Source organism: Antedon bifida, chromosome 10, assembly GCF_963402885.1.
Source record: "Antedon bifida chromosome 10, ecAntBifi1.1, whole genome shotgun sequence".
Taxonomy (NCBI): Eukaryota; Metazoa; Echinodermata; class Crinoidea; order Comatulida; family Antedonidae; genus Antedon; species Antedon bifida.
In genome coordinates this window covers 51,506-70,050 of record NC_136235.1, presented here as the reverse complement: position 1 = coordinate 70,050, position 18,545 = coordinate 51,506, and the positions used below count along the sequence as shown (strand labels likewise).

The 18,545-nt window shown below is 30.8% G+C and overlaps 1 protein-coding gene across 1 annotated transcript in view; it reads left to right on the top strand.

Annotated features, from left to right (window-relative positions):
- Positions 1-18,545, top strand: part of LOC144854535 (uncharacterized) — a 46,962-nt gene that overhangs the window by 3,629 nt on the left and 24,788 nt on the right. Inside the window, exons 3-32 of the mRNA XM_078712483.1 lie at positions 775-935; positions 1,238-1,324; positions 1,598-1,730; positions 1,866-2,017; positions 2,378-2,456; positions 3,923-4,001; positions 4,440-4,510; positions 5,228-5,241; positions 5,985-6,120; positions 6,594-6,697; positions 6,787-6,963; positions 7,219-7,434; positions 7,737-7,914; positions 9,023-9,070; positions 9,896-10,741; positions 11,186-11,320; positions 11,691-11,842; positions 12,004-12,226; positions 12,367-12,518; positions 12,736-12,893; positions 13,055-13,128; positions 13,608-13,768; positions 13,927-14,146; positions 14,289-14,601; positions 14,931-14,998; positions 15,289-15,552; positions 15,884-16,147; positions 16,380-16,658; positions 16,853-17,122; positions 17,435-18,097. Of these exons, the coding sequence (XP_078568609.1) occupies positions 775-935; positions 1,238-1,324; positions 1,598-1,730; positions 1,866-2,017; positions 2,378-2,456; positions 3,923-4,001; positions 4,440-4,510; positions 5,228-5,241; positions 5,985-6,120; positions 6,594-6,697; positions 6,787-6,963; positions 7,219-7,434; positions 7,737-7,914; positions 9,023-9,070; positions 9,896-10,741; positions 11,186-11,320; positions 11,691-11,842; positions 12,004-12,226; positions 12,367-12,518; positions 12,736-12,893; positions 13,055-13,128; positions 13,608-13,768; positions 13,927-14,146; positions 14,289-14,601; positions 14,931-14,998; positions 15,289-15,552; positions 15,884-16,147; positions 16,380-16,658; positions 16,853-17,122; positions 17,435-18,097 (5,877 nt within the window). The remainder of the gene's footprint in view (positions 1-774; positions 936-1,237; positions 1,325-1,597; positions 1,731-1,865; positions 2,018-2,377; positions 2,457-3,922; positions 4,002-4,439; positions 4,511-5,227; positions 5,242-5,984; positions 6,121-6,593; positions 6,698-6,786; positions 6,964-7,218; positions 7,435-7,736; positions 7,915-9,022; positions 9,071-9,895; positions 10,742-11,185; positions 11,321-11,690; positions 11,843-12,003; positions 12,227-12,366; positions 12,519-12,735; positions 12,894-13,054; positions 13,129-13,607; positions 13,769-13,926; positions 14,147-14,288; positions 14,602-14,930; positions 14,999-15,288; positions 15,553-15,883; positions 16,148-16,379; positions 16,659-16,852; positions 17,123-17,434; positions 18,098-18,545) is intronic.

Sequence of the window (18,545 nt, the reverse complement as noted above, 5' to 3'; positions counted from 1 at the left end):
TCATTAACTGGTGTACATTTAATTGTTATTTTCTTCTAAGGTGGAAGGTGGAAAGTTTCTGTTTATACAAATGACAATCCAGCATCTTCTACTGATGCTTCAGTTTCATTAACTGGTGTACATTTAATTGTTATTTTCTTCTAAGGTGGAAGGTGGAAAGTTTCTGTGTACAAATGACAATCCAGCAGCTTCTACTGATGCTTCAGTTTCATTAACTGGTGTACATTTGATTGTTATTTTCTTCTAAGGTGGAAAGTGGAAAGTTTCTGTTCATAAAAATGACAATCCAGCATCTTCTACTGATGCTTCAGTTTCATTAACTGGTGTACATTTAATTGTTATTTTCTTCTAAGGTGGAAGGTGGAAAGTTTCTGTTTATACAAATGACAATCCAGCATCTTCTACTGATGCTTCAGTTTCATTAACTGGTGTACATTTAATTGTTATTTTCTTCTAAGGTGGAAGGTGGAAAGTTTCTGTTTATATAAATGACAATCCAGCATCTTCTACTGATGCTTCAGTTTCATTAACTGGTGTACATTTAATTGTTATTTTCTTCTAAGGTGGAAGGTGGAAAGTTTCTGTGTATACAAATGACAATCCAGCAGCTTCTACTGATGCTTCAGTTTCAATAACTGGTGTACATTTAATTGTTATTTTCTTCTAAGGTGGAAGGTGGAAAGTTTCTGTCTATATCAAATGACAATCCAGCAGCTTCTACTGATGCTTCAGTTTCATTAACTGGTGTACATTTAATTGTTATTTTCTTCTAAGGTGGAAGGTGGAAAGTTTCTGTCTATACAAATGACAATCCAGCAGCTTCTACTGATGCTTCAGTTTCATTAACTGTTTATGGTAATAAAGGCAAAACAGATGATTTTAATTTAATACCAGATGAAGGAAAATTTGAATCTGCAAGTGTTGAGGAGTTTAATGTAAGTGAGTTTGTTACAAAATATTATTGACTAACATTAGAAATTGGTGATTGTCTACTTCTGATGCTAGTTGAGAGATTAACATTTTACAGTTTGTTTCTACTTTTAATGCTATTTGGTGGACTAAGTTTGTTGATGGCATCTATATTCTGGTGCTAGTTGAGAGATTAACATTACAGTTTGTTTCTACTTTTAATGTTATTTGGTGGACAAGATTGTTGATGGCGTCTATTTTCTGATGCTTTTGCCTTTAACACTTGATGATTATAATTCATTTAATGTAATTTAATTTGTATCTATAGATTCAAGTTGGGAATATTGGAAATATATACAAAATTAGAATTTGCCAAGATGATAGTACAGAATTTGCTGGATGGCTTTGTGATCAGGTATGATTATAAATTGTCTGTACCTTGCATTAGAATAGAATAAAATACGACCGTACGTAATCTAATTTAATAACTTGCTATTTATTTTATGCCTGCAAATTAATTCATGAAATTATGCTTCTAAATGCAAGTTATGTATTAAAATAAATATATTATTATTTCTTTTCCTAGCGAATAGTAACATCAAGGTTCAATGCACATTATACTAAACTACTCATAATACATAAAGAAATGATTGCTAAAAATTATAATTTAATTGTCTCCTTTTTTAAGATTCGTATGGAAGATGCACAAACAAATGAATTATTGGCATTTCCATGTCAACGATGGATGTCAAGAGAGGAAGAGGATAATGAAGTATGTCGGGAGTTGCCAGTAATGAAAGATGGCCATCCCCTGTTTCCTGGTAAAGAAGACGATGCAAAATTGTGAATTTTATCAGTTTAATGTAGATTGGCTTTCTTAATACTAGATTATAGACTGATTCATAAATAATTGTTATTATAAGAGGAGTTACCAGGCAGTCTTTCTTTCTTGCTAGTTGTGGTATACAAAGTTGATGTTTTTACTGGAAACTATTGGAATGCTGGCACAGAAGCAAATGTTTATCTTACAATAATTGGTAACCATGGTGATACAGGACATAGACTACTTTATAAGTCTAAAAATAAAAAGAAATTTGAGAAGGGAAAGGTTAGAACATTTTGGAGTTTTTATGATATTTTGTTCATTTATTCAATAATATAGGATGAGTGTCAAGCAACACACTTTTCTCAAAATGTTGTCCTCCGCTTATTTTTTAACATTTTTTTTTATACAAAAAAATGTTAATAGTTGGAATTTGGACTATTTTTTAAGGAAAAGGATATTGCAGGTGTTTCTCTCCCAGCTATTTGTTAATGTTAACTTTGTTCCTCTCCGTTCCATGTGTGTGTTAACAATTCTAAATTTGGAATCTAAACAAACCTCTCTAGCCCTTTTTTCATAAATTATATGTTCAGATTCTTTTTTTTAACACTAATAATTATATTTTGATAATAATTATATTTTCAGAGTGACACTTTTAATGTCGAAGCTGTTGCCCTTGGAAACTTGGAGAAGATCATTATTGGCCATGATACTACAGATTCTGGTAAGTTGACAACATTTACAAACATTTCTATATTCATTCATGATACTACAGGTTCTGGTAAGTTGACAACATTTACAAACATTTCTATAATCAATGTTGTGGACGATCATATTCTGGTAAGTTGACAACATTTACAAACATTTCTATAATCAATGTTGTGGACATCATATTCTGGTAAGTTGACAACATTTACAAACATTTCTATAATCAATGTTGTGGACATTATATTCTGGTAAGTTGACAACATTTACAAACATTTTTATAATCAATGTTGTGGACGATCATATTCTGGTAAGTTGACAACATTTACAAACATTTCTATAATCAATGTTGTGGACCATCATATTCTGGTAAGTTGACAACATTTACAAACATTTCTATAATCAATGTTGTGGACATCATATTCTGGTAAGTTGACAACATTTACAAACATTTCTATAATCAATGTTGTGGACATCATATTCTGGTAAGTTGACAACATTTACAAACATTTCTATAATCAATGTTGTGGACATCATATTCTGGTAAGTTGACAACATTTACAAACATTTCTATAATCAATGTTGTGGACCATCATATTCTGGTAAGTTGACAACATTTACAAACATTTCTATAATCAATGTTGTGGACAATCATATTCTGGTAAGTTGACAACATTTACAAACATTTCTATAATCAATGTTGTGGACCATCATATTCTGGTAAGTTGACAACATTTACAAACATTTCTATAATCAATGTTGTGGACCATCATATTCTGGTAAGTTGACAACATTTACAAACATTTCTATAATCAATGTTGTAGACAATCATATTCTGGTAAGTTGACAACATTTACAAATATTTCTATAATCAATGTTGTGGACCATCATATTCTGGTAAGTTGACAACATTTACAAACATTTCTATAATCAATGTTGTGGACCATCATATTCTGGTAAGTTGACAACATTTACAAACATTTCTATAATCAATGTTGTGGACCATCATATTCTGGTAAGTTGACAACATTTACAAACATTTCTATAATCAATGTTGTGGACCATCATATTCAGGTAAGTTGACAACATTTACAAACATTTCTATATTCAATGTTGTGGACAATCATATTCTGGTAAGTTGACAACATTTACAAACATTTCTATAATCAATGTTGTGGACCATCATATTCTGGTAAGTTGACAACATTTACAAACATTTCTATAATCAATGTTGTGGACAATCATATTCTGGTATATGACGATGTACATGTGTCATTCAAATATTAGAAACCTAACTACAATTTCACTAAATTTTCATCCACACATTTGTTATTCCTAATGTGTTGTTTATAAAGCATCTTAAATTACAGCAACATTACTAAATTGTAAACTATACTCAGTAATAAAAGTTATATTGAATCATTTTTCATGTCATAATAGATTGAAAACCATTTTTAACTCAAAGGTGATTATTTTACATTTTAGGTTGTGGTTGGTTCCTAGACAAGGTTGTAATAAATGATTCTTTACATTCATCTCAAGAAAGTATATTTCCCTGCTTCAGGTAATAACACTGAAAAGCTATGAAACTGAAGTTTATAAATACATTCATGAGGTCGAGTTTGATCTTACAAGTACAATTAAATATGTTTTAATTTCTTCAATCTTCTGTTTTACCTGGATGAATGATAACATTCAAGATTTGTCCATATAAGTTGACAACTGTTACATTACACTTTATTTATTTATATTATTATATTTATTTTTATTTTAACTGGTGGCCATGACTTAAAGATTCTTTGCAATCTTATTTTGATGACCTACCACACACTGTATTACTACTTATATACTTATATCTTTCAATTATTTGTCTATACTTTTTCAAATACTAATTCAAAAATGTTTTAAGTTTTCAATATTTTTACTTAAATAATGTATGCTATTTATAATACAACTTCCTAATTTTGAAAGAAATATGTTATTTAATAAAACGTTTTCTTAGCTGGCTTGATGGTGGCATTGGGGATGGCAAAGTTGTGCGTGAATTAGTGACTGACAACAAACCTCCAAATAGTAAGTAGTCACTAGGAATGTAGTCTGCACCTACTAGAGTGCTTGATCCTGTTTCAGTTTAAATACTAACTGGGTTAGCTTGTTTAGCTGTTTGCATGGTTCCCTTTGCATGCCACTGTTTGCAATGCTGTGTTGGGATATTTGCATTGTAACCTTTGCAAAGTATTATTTCCATTTTAGGAATTTTTTTGGTGAGAAAGATGTATTGTCTTTTTAAAACTGTATCATATAAAAAATAAAAATTATTACAGTCAGACATTGAATAAGCTATTTTGCAATTTTAATAAAGTTATTCACTTTTGTAGTGAAAAAAAGGAACAATATCTTGATTTCACTTAGAATAAGAACACAAAATAATTATATGGTTAAATCTAACCAAAAATTCATTTATTTGATTAAGTTACTGAAGTAATGACATGAATTAAATGACCTACATGAGTTGGAGATCATTTTCAATCAATAATAATAAGAATTTTTGTTTTTTGAAACAAATACATGTGTTTAAATGTACTATTGTATTGTGGCCTTTATAGGAAAATGTTAATATAATACAAAATAATAATGAATGTTTATGAGTTGAATGAAAATTCGGCAGATAAAAACATCATTCCTCCACACACCCCTGCACTAAATGGTAGAGTTTAGTGTGGTTATTTTGCTACGTTATTGCATGTACAACCTCTAACCATTCTCATTTTGTTGCTCATCTGCTTACAGTGGAAAAAGAAATGGTAAGCATGTTATAATAATACTAATCTGTCTTTATTATTTCAATTATATTCACTAATCTGTCTTTATTATTTCAATTATATTCTATGATTTTGTAAATCTTTTTTCAACTTGTTTATGTGCTTTGCATGTCTTTAATTTAGTGCTTTGTAGAGCAATGCAATTTATTAGACTTATTTTATGAAGTCATCTTGTGTGCTTTTTGCTATCATTTCTTTAGTTTAGTTTTAAAGGTGTGATTGTTCATATATTTTATTTAATTATATTTATTTTGCTGTGGTTTGATGCATTCATTGTTTGTTTCTATATAACAGATGGCTACAGGCATGTAGCAAATTGTCACCACACAACCCAATTCCCCAGCACAGATCGTCATATTTTGTATCAATAAATATATTTAAAGCATCTTTGCCTCGTCTGTTTTTAAGCTTTTTTATGGCTCTCTATAAAAATATATATAATATATATATTTGTAGTAAAGATAGAGAATTTACTTAGTAAACTCTGTCCAATTGATAAGAAATATGTGTAACAAAAAAAACCTAAAAAAATGATGAAACATTGGAGAGAAAGATCGATAATTATTGGAATGATCAATAGAATACTTGCACCTGATCTTTAAATATAAATTGATAGTATTCTGGTTTATAGAGTGGATACAATAGATGAAATTACCATAACATAACAATTGTAAAAAAATCCAATCCTGTTTTTTATCAAATATTTATTTTTTACATGAATATAGTGGGAAATGGATAAGTGGAAATTTAAGCGTGGTTCACAGCTTGTATTCTTTAGTAAGGGAACAGGAAAAGCAGTCAAATTAAAAGCTGATGGATCAGTGGAAGCATCTGGAGACATTAATGACAAAGACGAATCAAGTAAGTTTTTGTGTTTTGGTTTCAGTGATATTTACATTACATTACTGTTGAATATATTTAATATTGAGATGTATGATAATAAATTTGATAATGTCTATACAAATTTCTAACATTGTACATTGAACAAATAAATGCTATGTAAGTTTATCAAAATGTGAATAATGGTATTCATTCACACATGTTGTTACAGTTAACCACATTAAAATAGAGAAAGGAAGGTTCCATGGCTTTCAGTTAAAATAGAGAAGGGAAGGTTCCATGGTTTTCAGTTAAAAGAGACAAGTTCATCAATGCTATGTAAGCAGTGCATTCATTCACACATGTTGTTACAGTTAACCACATTAAAATAGAGAAGGGAAGGTTCCATGGCTTTCAGTTAAAAGAGAGAAAGTTCATAAAAATGTGAATAATGGTATTCCCCACAAATGGAATATTTCAAGATTTTTTTACCACTTTTGTTAACATTTTTGTAGCTTACTTTGAAGCTGAAAAAGTGCGAAACAATATCTACACTTTCAAAAGTGTTGCTTTTCCAGAGCATTATCTGTGCATCGAAACTAACAGGATTAGTGGCCATGTAAGTATTATGACATTATCACTATTAAATTTGAGATACATAATTACTTAAACGGATAAATACTACATAACTGCCATCATTTTCTTCAGGGTAAAGGAAGAATAAACTGTGAGTTTAAAATACGTATTCAAGAAGACAAGACTGTTATTTTAGAGGCCACTGCAAAAGGATCTAGTCAAATTGCTACATTTCTTCAATCGGGAAAACCTGGAGACTCTAGAGGGCCTTCTATTGGACCATCAAGAAAATTGCATTGTTATGTCAAGGTAATTATTATACAAATAATTAATGTAATATATATATATATATATACGGTATATACGAGTAAGAGATAACTAGATCTTCTGGTCTACATTGGTAGAGCTAGATATGTATCACAAATAAAAATAAAACTTGGTTACTTCATGGTACTTTATTGACTACAAATTTGTTTCGTATGCTAGCAAAGCTAACACACTCGTCAGGTCAAAAGGTATAAATACAGTATATATATTAAAACGTGATATGTTTTTTGTTCTTAGGGTGCTTTTCGTGAAGATGGAATTGTGTTATTTTATACATCCAGAACCCAAGTGCTCAGTATTGATAATAATGGTGAATGTATTGCAACTGGAGAAAAAAGTGAAGATGCTTACTGGAGGGTACACAAAGTGAACGCTGGAGGTGTCCGTATGTTTGAAAGTATCCAGTGGCCAAAACATTTTCTCCAAGTAAAGAATGGATACTGCAATGCGCAGGTTAGCCTTTTTAAAAAATAAAATTGTTATACTTTTTATCCATCATTATCAACAAAATGCTGTGTATGTCTTTCGCTCATTATCCTCAAAGACTTTCTTGCCACATTAATACTAATTAGTCCAAACGTAGGTTTTCGTTTCATTTTCATTGAAAACTCTCTACATATAACATTATACAAATTTCTAGTTGAAAAACATCATAGTAGGTTCAATTAAAGATATTATATTTTTGGATGATAATACAGTACATCTGTAAGTACTATAGACTTGCTATCATAACTAAGTTTGGTTTAAATCAACAGGGCAGTGGAGATGACTGTTGTCATTTTGTTGTAACAAAATACAAAGACAAAGGATTTGTAACTTTAACATCAGTGGATGCTAAAGGTCAGTGTGTGGGGTTTTTGCCAGATGGTGTTACAAAGCCAACTGTTGATACGGGTGAATCTAATGTACGACTGTATGCAGAAGTTATACAATGTAAGTATTACTCACAGTTACTTACTGTACTTGAATCTAATGTATGACTGTATGCAGAAGTTGTACAATGTAAGTATTACTCACAGTTACTTACTGTACTTGAATCTAATGTATGACTGTATGCAGACGTTATACAATGTAAGTATTATTCAGTTACTTACTGTACATAAATCTAATGTATGACTGTATGCAGAAGTTATACAATGTAAGTATTACTCACAGTTACTTACTGTACATGAATCTAATGTATGACTGTATGCAGAAGTTGTACAATGTAAGTATTACTCACAGTTACTTACTGTACTTGAATCTAATGTATGACTGTATGCAGAAGTTGTACAATGTAAGTATTACTCACAGTTACTTACTGTACTTGAATCTAATGTATGACTGTATGCAGAAGTTGTACAATGTAAGTATTACTCACAGTTACTTACTGTACATGAATCTAATGTATGACTGTATGCAGAAGTTGTACAATGTAAGTATTACTCACAGTTACTTACTGTACTTGAATCTAATGTATGACTGTATGCAGAAGTTGTACAATGTAAGTATTACTCACAGTTACTTACTGTACATAAATCTAATGTATGACTGTATGCAGAAGTTATACAATGTAAGTATTACTCACAGTTACTTACTGTACTTAACTGATAAGTAGTGATGCTATCAAATGTACACACAAGTAATACTTTGAAAGTGTAGGAATGTTTATTTCTTATACAATCACACATTATTAGTATTTTATTGTTTGAAGGTTTGCATGGCGAAATCGAATGTTGATATAAAGTTTGCGGTACACCACGTGTATTAGTTCTGAAAAGAACTGTTGAGTTTCTCGACGTTTCGATCAATATACTTTGATCGTCCTCAGGAGAAACATAATATAATTTGATCGTCCTCACTCCTGAGGACGATCAAAGTATATTGATCGAAACGTCGAGAAACTCAACAGTTCTTTTCAGAACTAATACACATGGTGTACCGCAAACTTTATATCAACATAGTATTTTATTATTTTCAATTTGTAAATAAAGTAATTATAAAATGAACTTTATTTGTACTGACATTAAATATTAATATTTTATTTCTTTCAATGGTCTAGTTGGAAAACCAAAGTGTATTTTAGAGGATGAGACACCAATAACAAAACGTAAGTGCTTTATTGGAACTTATCTCTAATTTATGGTTTATATACTTTCTAATTTTAATACTTTGTTGTTAAGTGGTTTAGCAGTGTTTACATTTACCTATTACCACTCTTGTATATCAAAGCCAGATATCTAGAAAGAACAGTGAAATCCTACTCTTACTGGAAAAGGTCTTTAAGTTCTAGAGCCATATACATGTCTTGACTGGTACTGGTTGGATGCATTGCTGTAATTATTATAAATTGGTCAAAACTGACCAATTAATTTATTCACAATAATACGTAATACATCAATAAAGCTTTGAAATTGTTTGAAAAAGAAACAAAAAAGATGATATTAATATTAACAGGCACAGAATAAATTCTACTGCCCAGCTGAGTGATATACTGAAAATTAATTAATTATAAAGATGAGGAAATATATAGTAATTATATTTATTTCATTCCATCCAATGTCTGTCTCAATCTTCTTCAAGTACTCTCACTTGCACTGAGGAAGGGCTAGTGTTGCCTGAAAGCTCTGCAATTTATTTCTGGCTGTTTTACTTTAAACCAAAATGATGAAATTATGACGAATAAAATTAAAATAGTTCATTATTAGATTGTTTGTATGATTACATTTTAACAACAGCAGTGAAGTGTAAATGTAATAATGATTATTTACATAAAGATAAAACTAAATATTTTATAATAGTGATCTATGTCACATAATGTTCACAGCACAGTAAATCCCTTTAATATTGTCATTTAATTTTAACACTTTTATAATAATTTCTTCATTTAATTTACTCGTTTCTGTATTATTTATTTTTTTATATATTCATAAAGCAACACTAGACTCTATATTAACCTCTGTGACACCAGCAGAACCGGCACTTCCAGGTAGTTCCACTCCTTCCCCTAGTATACCTACATTTCCAGAAATTGAAGAACAGGAAATTGAACTGCTTCAAATGGAAAGAACATTAACACCAGTAAAAGAAGAAAAAAAACCTTCACCACCAGTTGAAAAGAACACTACACCTATACCAGCCAAAGAAGAAATGTTGACTCCTGTTTATCTTATTGATGAGAGTAATCCACTAGAGAAAGAAAAAACACCAACCCCTGAACCTACTCATACACCTTTGAAAGAAAGATCACCAACACCAGTGAAAGAAGAAACACCAAAACCTCCTACACCTTTGAAAGAAAGAACACTTACACCAGTGAAGGAAGAAACACCAACACCTTCTACACCATTGAAAGAAAGAACACCAACCCCAGTGAAGGAAGAAACACCAAAGCCCTCAACACCATTGAAAGAAAGAACACCAACCCCAGTGAAGGAAGAAACACCAAAGCCCTCAACACCATTGAAAGAAAGAACACCAACCCCAGTGAAGGAAGAAACACCAAAGCCCTCAACACCATTGAAAGAAAGAACACCAACACCAGTGGAGGAAGAAACACCAACTCCTCAAATTGCACAGAGAATTCCAACTCCTCCACCGCCCCCACCAGTAAGGGTAATGATTCCAGTAATACTTAAACGAAAAAAAGAACTAACTCCATTGGTGGAAGAGGAAGATTTAGCTGCAGGTTATGACCAAGTATTATTGTTCTTCAATGTGTTGAGTTGTCAGCAGCTTTGCTTTGCAATACACTACAATATATACTTACTTATGAAAGGATGTAAATGATAGGTTGTCAGCTATGAATGTCTGCTAATAATTGATTGTTTTGGTTTTGTTTAAACAAAGATAAAACAACATGGATCAAACATCTATATAACTTATACAAAATAGAATAGACGAAATCAACCACATCAGCAATACAATGTAAGCTTAGCCTGCATATTTTAGCATAGGATGAGTGAAAGGTATTATTTAGATTAAATAGATTTATGTTATAGGTATTAAACCCAAGATGTTCTGCTAATACTGCTGCTGCTGTACTTAAGCCTAGCTTAATAATAAACATGATTATGTTGATGTAAACTTTTTTCATGTCTTTTATTATTAATTGTGCAGTAGGACTTGTTTCTTTTTAATTAAAAACATTCTTTTGTTTTATTTGCTTAAACAGGCTATTGTTTTGCTTTATAGACTTAGAAATAAATTGCATAATTACAATCAGTATCAGTAATATTTGATTTGAAAAAAGAACTCTTGGAAAGAGGACTAAACTTTAACAATAGTAATGATGATATTTTAATAGGTGCGAAAAGGACGCCTACACCTCATCCTGCAACACCCGTAGAAGAATTTGAAGGTAATTTTGGTTTCATTTTCTAATTGTTCCCAGTCTATCAAGTGTGTTGCTTGTAGTTGTTACATTTCGATTGGCGGCTTTGAAACAACTTGAGAGTGATGATTTTAGTCATTTTATTGACTTTTTTTTTAAACGTAACTATCACCAGAATGATATTAGTGCTAATTTTATTTCATGTGTTCTGGAAAACTAGAGTAAAATAATCATAAATTGTAATTATTCGAATTGATTGATCAATTGCAATGCTTCCAAGTGAATTAAAAGTAATTCACACACGCACACATCTATTTATACTCTACTTTGGTATCAAGCATTTTATCCTAATGGTCTGATATTTTAACTTGGATATATATAATATATATTTTAACAGATGGAGATTGGAAGGTATATGTAAAAACTGGGAAAATTGCTACCAATGAAATGGTGGCATTGACTGTATATGGCGACAAAGGCATTTCTAAACCATTTGAATTGGGCAGTGGAGGTGAATTGTTTCAAGTTGACAAAGAAGATGAATTCAAGGTAAGGAAAGGAATTTTTATTTGAATCAATTAATCTTTCTCAATTTAAATGTATTTTGATCATTAATTACATTTTAAATAATTTACAGAAAGAGACATTATATTTATTGAGCATTTGCACGGAACAGTTACATCTTTACAATATTGTTTTTTGTTTTACAGGTGAACTTATTAGATATTGGTGAAGTATATAAAATCAGAATAGGACTTAAATCGAAAAATAAGAATGCAACCTGGCAACTTTCTCAAGTAAAATTGAAAAACATGAAAACAAATGAACATTTGTTCTTCAAATTCAAGAATCATATTTTCTCCATACTGGAAGCAGATGGTGATTTATGGCGAGAATTACCAGCAGTTAGACCAGGAAAAAAGCCATTACAAGGTAACAAACAAGTTTGATATTAAATCATAGATTTTATGTTTTGTGTATTTGATGAGGACAATGTGTAAAAAATAATAGACAGGGACAGTATACATTGTTTCATTCTTATGTTTTGACTGTTTTTTTACTTTTTGACTTAGTTCATAAATATGTTGTTGAAGTGCACACCGGTGTTGAACCTGGCAGTGATACAGATTCCAATGTATATCTTAACATAGTTGGAGAGAAGGGCGATATTGGAAATAGACTTTTACATCATTCAAACATGGAAGAGAAATTCCAAGAAGGACAAGTATGTATAACAAAAAATAAAGGATGTACACTTCTATCATATATTGTCTGTAGGATTTGAAATTTGTGTAATTGTGTTCATAACATCATTATGCCTAAAATCTGTTGTGCATATGTACAATATTCATATTCCTGTCAAATCAATTTTAAATTTTTTAACATTTTGCATAAACAATCTTATTCTGCAAAAAATGGACTATGGTATTGTTGTTTTGTAGATTGATGTGTTTGAGCTACAAGCAGTGACTGTAATGAAACCTACAAAAGTTATTGTTGGGCATGATGGGAAAGGTGCTGGTGCAGGATGGTATTTGCATAAAGTTGTTATAAGAGAAAGCTCAGATTCTAAAACAGAATACATATTTGCATGCAACAGGTGAGCTCAAACGTGTGTATAAATTAACAAGCACAAAACAAATTGTTAAACCACCTGGTAATATAAATAAAAGTGTGCTTTTTAAAGATAAAGCTCAACATCTAAAATAGAATATATTTGCACAAAATGTATTAATGGTAAATTGTTTCCAAATTGTTCAGATGGCTTGATGAAGGACAAGATGACAATGCAATTGAAAGAGAATTAGAACTGACAGAAATTAAATCAATTAAAGGTTGGTTATCTACAAGCCTAATTACCTCTAATTTTATCTATTTTACTTAGTGTGTAACTTATTTGTTCTGTAATTTTATACCTATATTATAATCTTATGGTTTCCACATTTTTACAAGCCCTTGCAGGTTTCTGTGGAACCTTTCATCTTTATTTATTTATATTTGTTATTTTTATCTATTGAAAGTGTGGAAAGATGAATAAAGTTATTATTATTATTAATGTATCAGTTTATTACAGATTAATTAAAATTGATTAAAATACAAAAAATACTAGCATGCTTACTTTCATTGAAGGACTAAGTCTCTCATGAAGGAATTTTAGTTAGGTGCTGATTTGATTGCTCTGCAGCTTTCAATGAATTAATATTGCAGTCATCTTTTACATTGTTATGTTTGATTCATTAATGATATTCAAAAGATATCCTGTACATTTGGTGAAGCTGTTTTTAGTATCAATGTGTACTATTTTGCTTTTTAGCGACTGATTGGCAAATCTTTGTAACGACTGGAAGTAATGCAGATTCAGGCCGGAGTTCAAAGGTCACTCTTCATGTGTATGGGGATAAAGGTATGGATGAGTGTACGTTGCTTCCAGATCATGGCCGTGGTTTTCAACCAGGAACAACACAAGATTTTAGAGTAAGTATGATCTTATATATGAATGATCAATTAATCAAAATAATTAAGCTCCTACTATCCTGATTTCAGTAACTTAATTATTAGCTACAATTCTCGTTACTGATCTTGTTTATACCTATATAATTTAAATGTTTAATCACATATATCTGTTATTTTAGGTCAATTTATGTGATTGTGGAAATCCTTACAAGATTCGCATTGGATATGAAAACTGGAAGTCAGAGGATAGTTGGTATTTAAAGACAGTGGAGATGGTTAATTTACTTGCAGGCACAAAGCTAAACTTTGAGTTTGACCGTTGGTTATCAAAGGAACATGATGACCTGGACACATGGAGAGAACTTCCCGTAGTTATTCCTCCAAACAAACCACTTCCAAGTATGAACAATATAAGCCAATTTGTGTCATCTATGTATAAGTTATTCTTAATTTTGAGATATTCAATCCAAAAAATTATTGAAGCATTTAATTATATGTTAATAAAACTGGTTCATACTTATTTGGTTGTTTAATATTACAGTTACTAAGTATTACGTCATGGTGTGGACAGGCAGCAATGAAGAGGCGGAAACTAATGCAAATGTATTCTTGAATATTCATGGCAAATACGGTGATACTGGTAAAAGGCATCTTTACAAATCCAAGAATAATGAAGACATTTTCAGATCTGGTCAGATGGATGTATTTGAAATTGAGGCAGTTTGGCTTGGAAAGATATCAAAAGCTGTTCTATTACATGATGGAAAATCTCCAGATGTAGGCTGGTTTGTTGATAAGGTTATCATTAAGGAATCTAAAACTGCAAAAAATGAGGTTTATTTTCCTTGCAGGAAGTAAGTAATGTAGGCTTTCTATTCACATTGTTAGAGTTAGTTACATATTATCAGCAAAGAGAAAAACTACCCCACCAAAATTTTCTCTTTACAAAACACAATTATAAAAAAAAGGTCAAAAATGTCCATCAATACTTGATTGATTTAGAAGGTTATTCATTCTGATGTCACTAACTGCCATTTGATACTTGATTGATTGAGAAGGTTATTCATTCTGATGTCACTAACTGCCATTTGATACTTGATTGATTGAGAAGGTTATTCATTCTGATGTCACTCATTTGATTTACTTACTTTTTAGTTCTAAATTAGTAACTTCATCATTTCAGATGGTTTGATGTGGGAAAAGGTGATAAGAAAATAAGTCGAGAACTATTTCCAGGCAAACCTGCAACAAGTAAGTTTGTACATAATAGACAAGTCTTCAAGATTTGTTAGTGTTGTTATCTATAGTCTGCTGTTGTATAATGATTATAGCATTGTGTACACTATTTTGTTTTTACAATACTCTTTTTTATAAAATACTTACTTTAGTATTTAATAAATTGTCAACATCTTTATAGTTCTTCATCACTGCATCAAAGTGGCTCATGCCCCAATGTGGTTAACTAACTAATATTTTACTTTATTTTGTATTATGTTTTTCTTCAACAATATTTAAAGTGTGAATTAAATTAAATTAAATAGATCCTAAACCAATTTCTCAAGAAGAAGTAGAAGTAGGGACAACAACTGCAATTGTTAAATGGAGGAAACCTGCTGGTGACGTGACTGGTTACTGTGTAAAATGTATGCCAGCCAAGATTGACAAGCCGATTATTGACATTAGAAATCCAAGTTTGACTCAAGCAGAATTTACAGGACTAAATCCTGGTTATGAATACAGCTTTGATATAATATCACTCAATGAGGATTTAAAAGGAGATACTGTTACAATAAATGCTACTACTAGTAAGTCAATTCATTATAAATTATATTCTAAATAAGAATAATTCTAGAAATAAATTGTAGAAGTAGAGACTTGGTGACAGGGCCATAGCCACAATAAACATTCTAGTTGTTGAATCTCAAATACTTAAAAGAAAATAATCTGAGTTTTTATTCTTATGTTGCTAATTCACACTATTACATTTCTTAACATGGCAAATTCGTTTTTTTTTTCTTAATAGTAGTATATTATATACAGTTTTTAACAATCAACAGATTGTCCAAAAGTGGAATAAATGAAATTTAAAAAATAGATTGGTTTAAAAAGAACTATGTATCTACTATCTTGCAATAGAACCAAATCCTGCCATCGGTGGTGAAATTAAAGCATCATTTCGCTCAATATCTGTTACTTGGGATGCGCCAGATGAAGGAAATTGGACTGGATATAAAGTAAAGTTAACTCCTGCAGATTCAAAGAATTCTACACTTAAGTTAGATGTTACAAAAAGATCAGTTGAATTCCAAGGTTTAACACCAGGCAAGAAGTACCGTGTAGAGATTATGGTGTTATGTGATGATATTGAGAGCGACAAATTAGTTCTTAGAGAAACTACCAGTGAGTATTTAATTCTGCCTTACTTTGTGTTTTGTTGACTTTGGTATGGATCTGTTAATAGGTGTGTATACAATGTGTGTAAAACAGAGACTTTGGTATGGATCTGTTAATAGGTGTGTATACAATGTGTGTAAAACACAGACAGATCAGTGTAATTGTTATCTTTACTGGTTGTCTTCTATGATTTTACTGTTTTATGCTTCTATTTAAGAATCCGTTTTATTTATAACAGAAATTCCAGATGTTGTTTTGTTGCCTGTACTTGATGCTGTGTCTGTAGCAACAACTCATTCTATTGAGGTATCTTGGAAGCAACCAGATGGAAACATGAATGGTTATCAGTTAAAGTTGAAGCCACCTGATGGAGATGATCCTGAACAAACTATAAGCACCCCGGCTTGCACTGAGGCTACATTTACTGGATTATCACCTGGAAAAGTCTATGAGATTGATATTGTAACTGTATTTGACTTTAAAAAAAGTGATATTGTCAAATTAGATGCACGTACAAGTAAGTTTGTGGTTGAAATAGTTAATTTTTATAATATAAATATTTGATAGTTTAAAAAAAGAGGTCTGAATTAATTAATTGATGATATAGATGAAATTATATCTTCTAATTATAGATTTATCTACTGGTAGGCTGTTGCCTATATACTATATGTATAAAGAAACAAAAGTTATTTTTAATAATTCATTTATTAGAGTCAATGTCAGACCAGGTTCGAGATCCTAAAACGGATAGTACCAGGAGAACCATTGTTGTTGGCTGGAAAAAACCAGAGCAGAATTGTGAGGGCTATCGTCTGACAATAACTCCTGGTGATGCTGAACAAAACGAAGTAATTATCAAAGATGCAGATGAAGTTAAAACATCATTCAATAATTTAGCACCAGGTCGGGAATATACTATTGCAATATTTACTACAAATGGAGATGTGGAAAGTGAACCAGTTCAAGTTATCAAACATACAAGTATGATTATTTTTGTTTTGTTGAAATCATATCCCATGAAACCTAACTGTTATGAAACTGTACAACGTTAAAAAAACAATACACTAGTATACAAATATTGAATACTTATGAGTTGGATGGTGAGAACATATCACTTTTTCGTTAGGTAGGGCTAATTCCAAATGACAGTCAGGTGTGTTATAATACTAATTAGTATAAAATAAGAATAAATAAATCAATCCCATAGATTGATGCATTGCTATTTTAAAATATCGTTTGTATCATTAACTTGTCTGATTTGTTATATTTTGTCTTATATTTCTATTTTTGTAGAACCTCATGAAGTATTAAATGCTGCATCAGAGGCGACAGCCAAATCAATTACTGTAAATTGGGATCGACCTTCAGGGGAACTTACTGGTTACAAAGTTATTTGCTTACCACTTATTTCTGGTCCAAAACCTTCAAATAGATCCAACAGCGACCTGACTAAAAAACAACCAACTGGTGTAAAATATGAACGGAGTAATACTGAAATATCTTCTTCGGACAAACGAAGGAATAGTAAAGCGGGTGAACGAACAAAAGAAGACCGTAGAAAAAGTGATGCAGGTGACCGAAGAAAAAGTGATGCAGGTGACCGATCGAAAAGTAGAACTGGAGACAGATCAAAGAGTAGAACTGGTGACAGATCGAAGAGTAGAACTGGAGATAGATCAAAGAGTAGAACTGGAGACAGATCAAAGAGTAGAACTGGAGACAGATCAAAAACTGATGAGAAATCTAAAAACAAGCTTGATTCAAAAGGTGGCAGTAGACGGGGTAGTATAGCTTCTGTTGGATTAAATGAGAAACAACCAATTACCGTATATGTTGATGAGAAAACAACTAGAGCAAAGATAAGTAACTTAGAAGGAGGATGTCATTACATAATTGATATATTTACAATAGCTGGTGAACAAGAAAGCAAAAGTATTAACCTTAAACAGCGAACAAGTAAGTTTCATTGCATGGATATTTAGTACAAAAAACATACTTTCTGTATCATTTTAACTTGTTTTTTTTTTGTTCAAATATGTTTGCTTATAATATTTTTTTTTCATTTGCTTTTTCTTTTACTTTTTATTTTTATTTAAATTTTTGCTGTCTTGTGAAAAGTATTATTTGCTTCTATGTTCATTTTATTTGTTTGTTTTGTCAGTGATGTACATTTTGTTGTTTTTTTTTATATTAAATTTGTTGTCTCATTTGTGAACTAATAAGAGTATAAAATAACAAACGGATATAACATACATCTCAGGTCACAGCTTGTACAATTCAATTATAAAGAACATATCAATGCATTCAAGAAATTCAGTTGCATTTGACTATTAAACATATTGAGCTGTTGAGTAACCGGGTACTTTCAGTGTATATTTGTTCCTATAGGAATAATTGTATTATA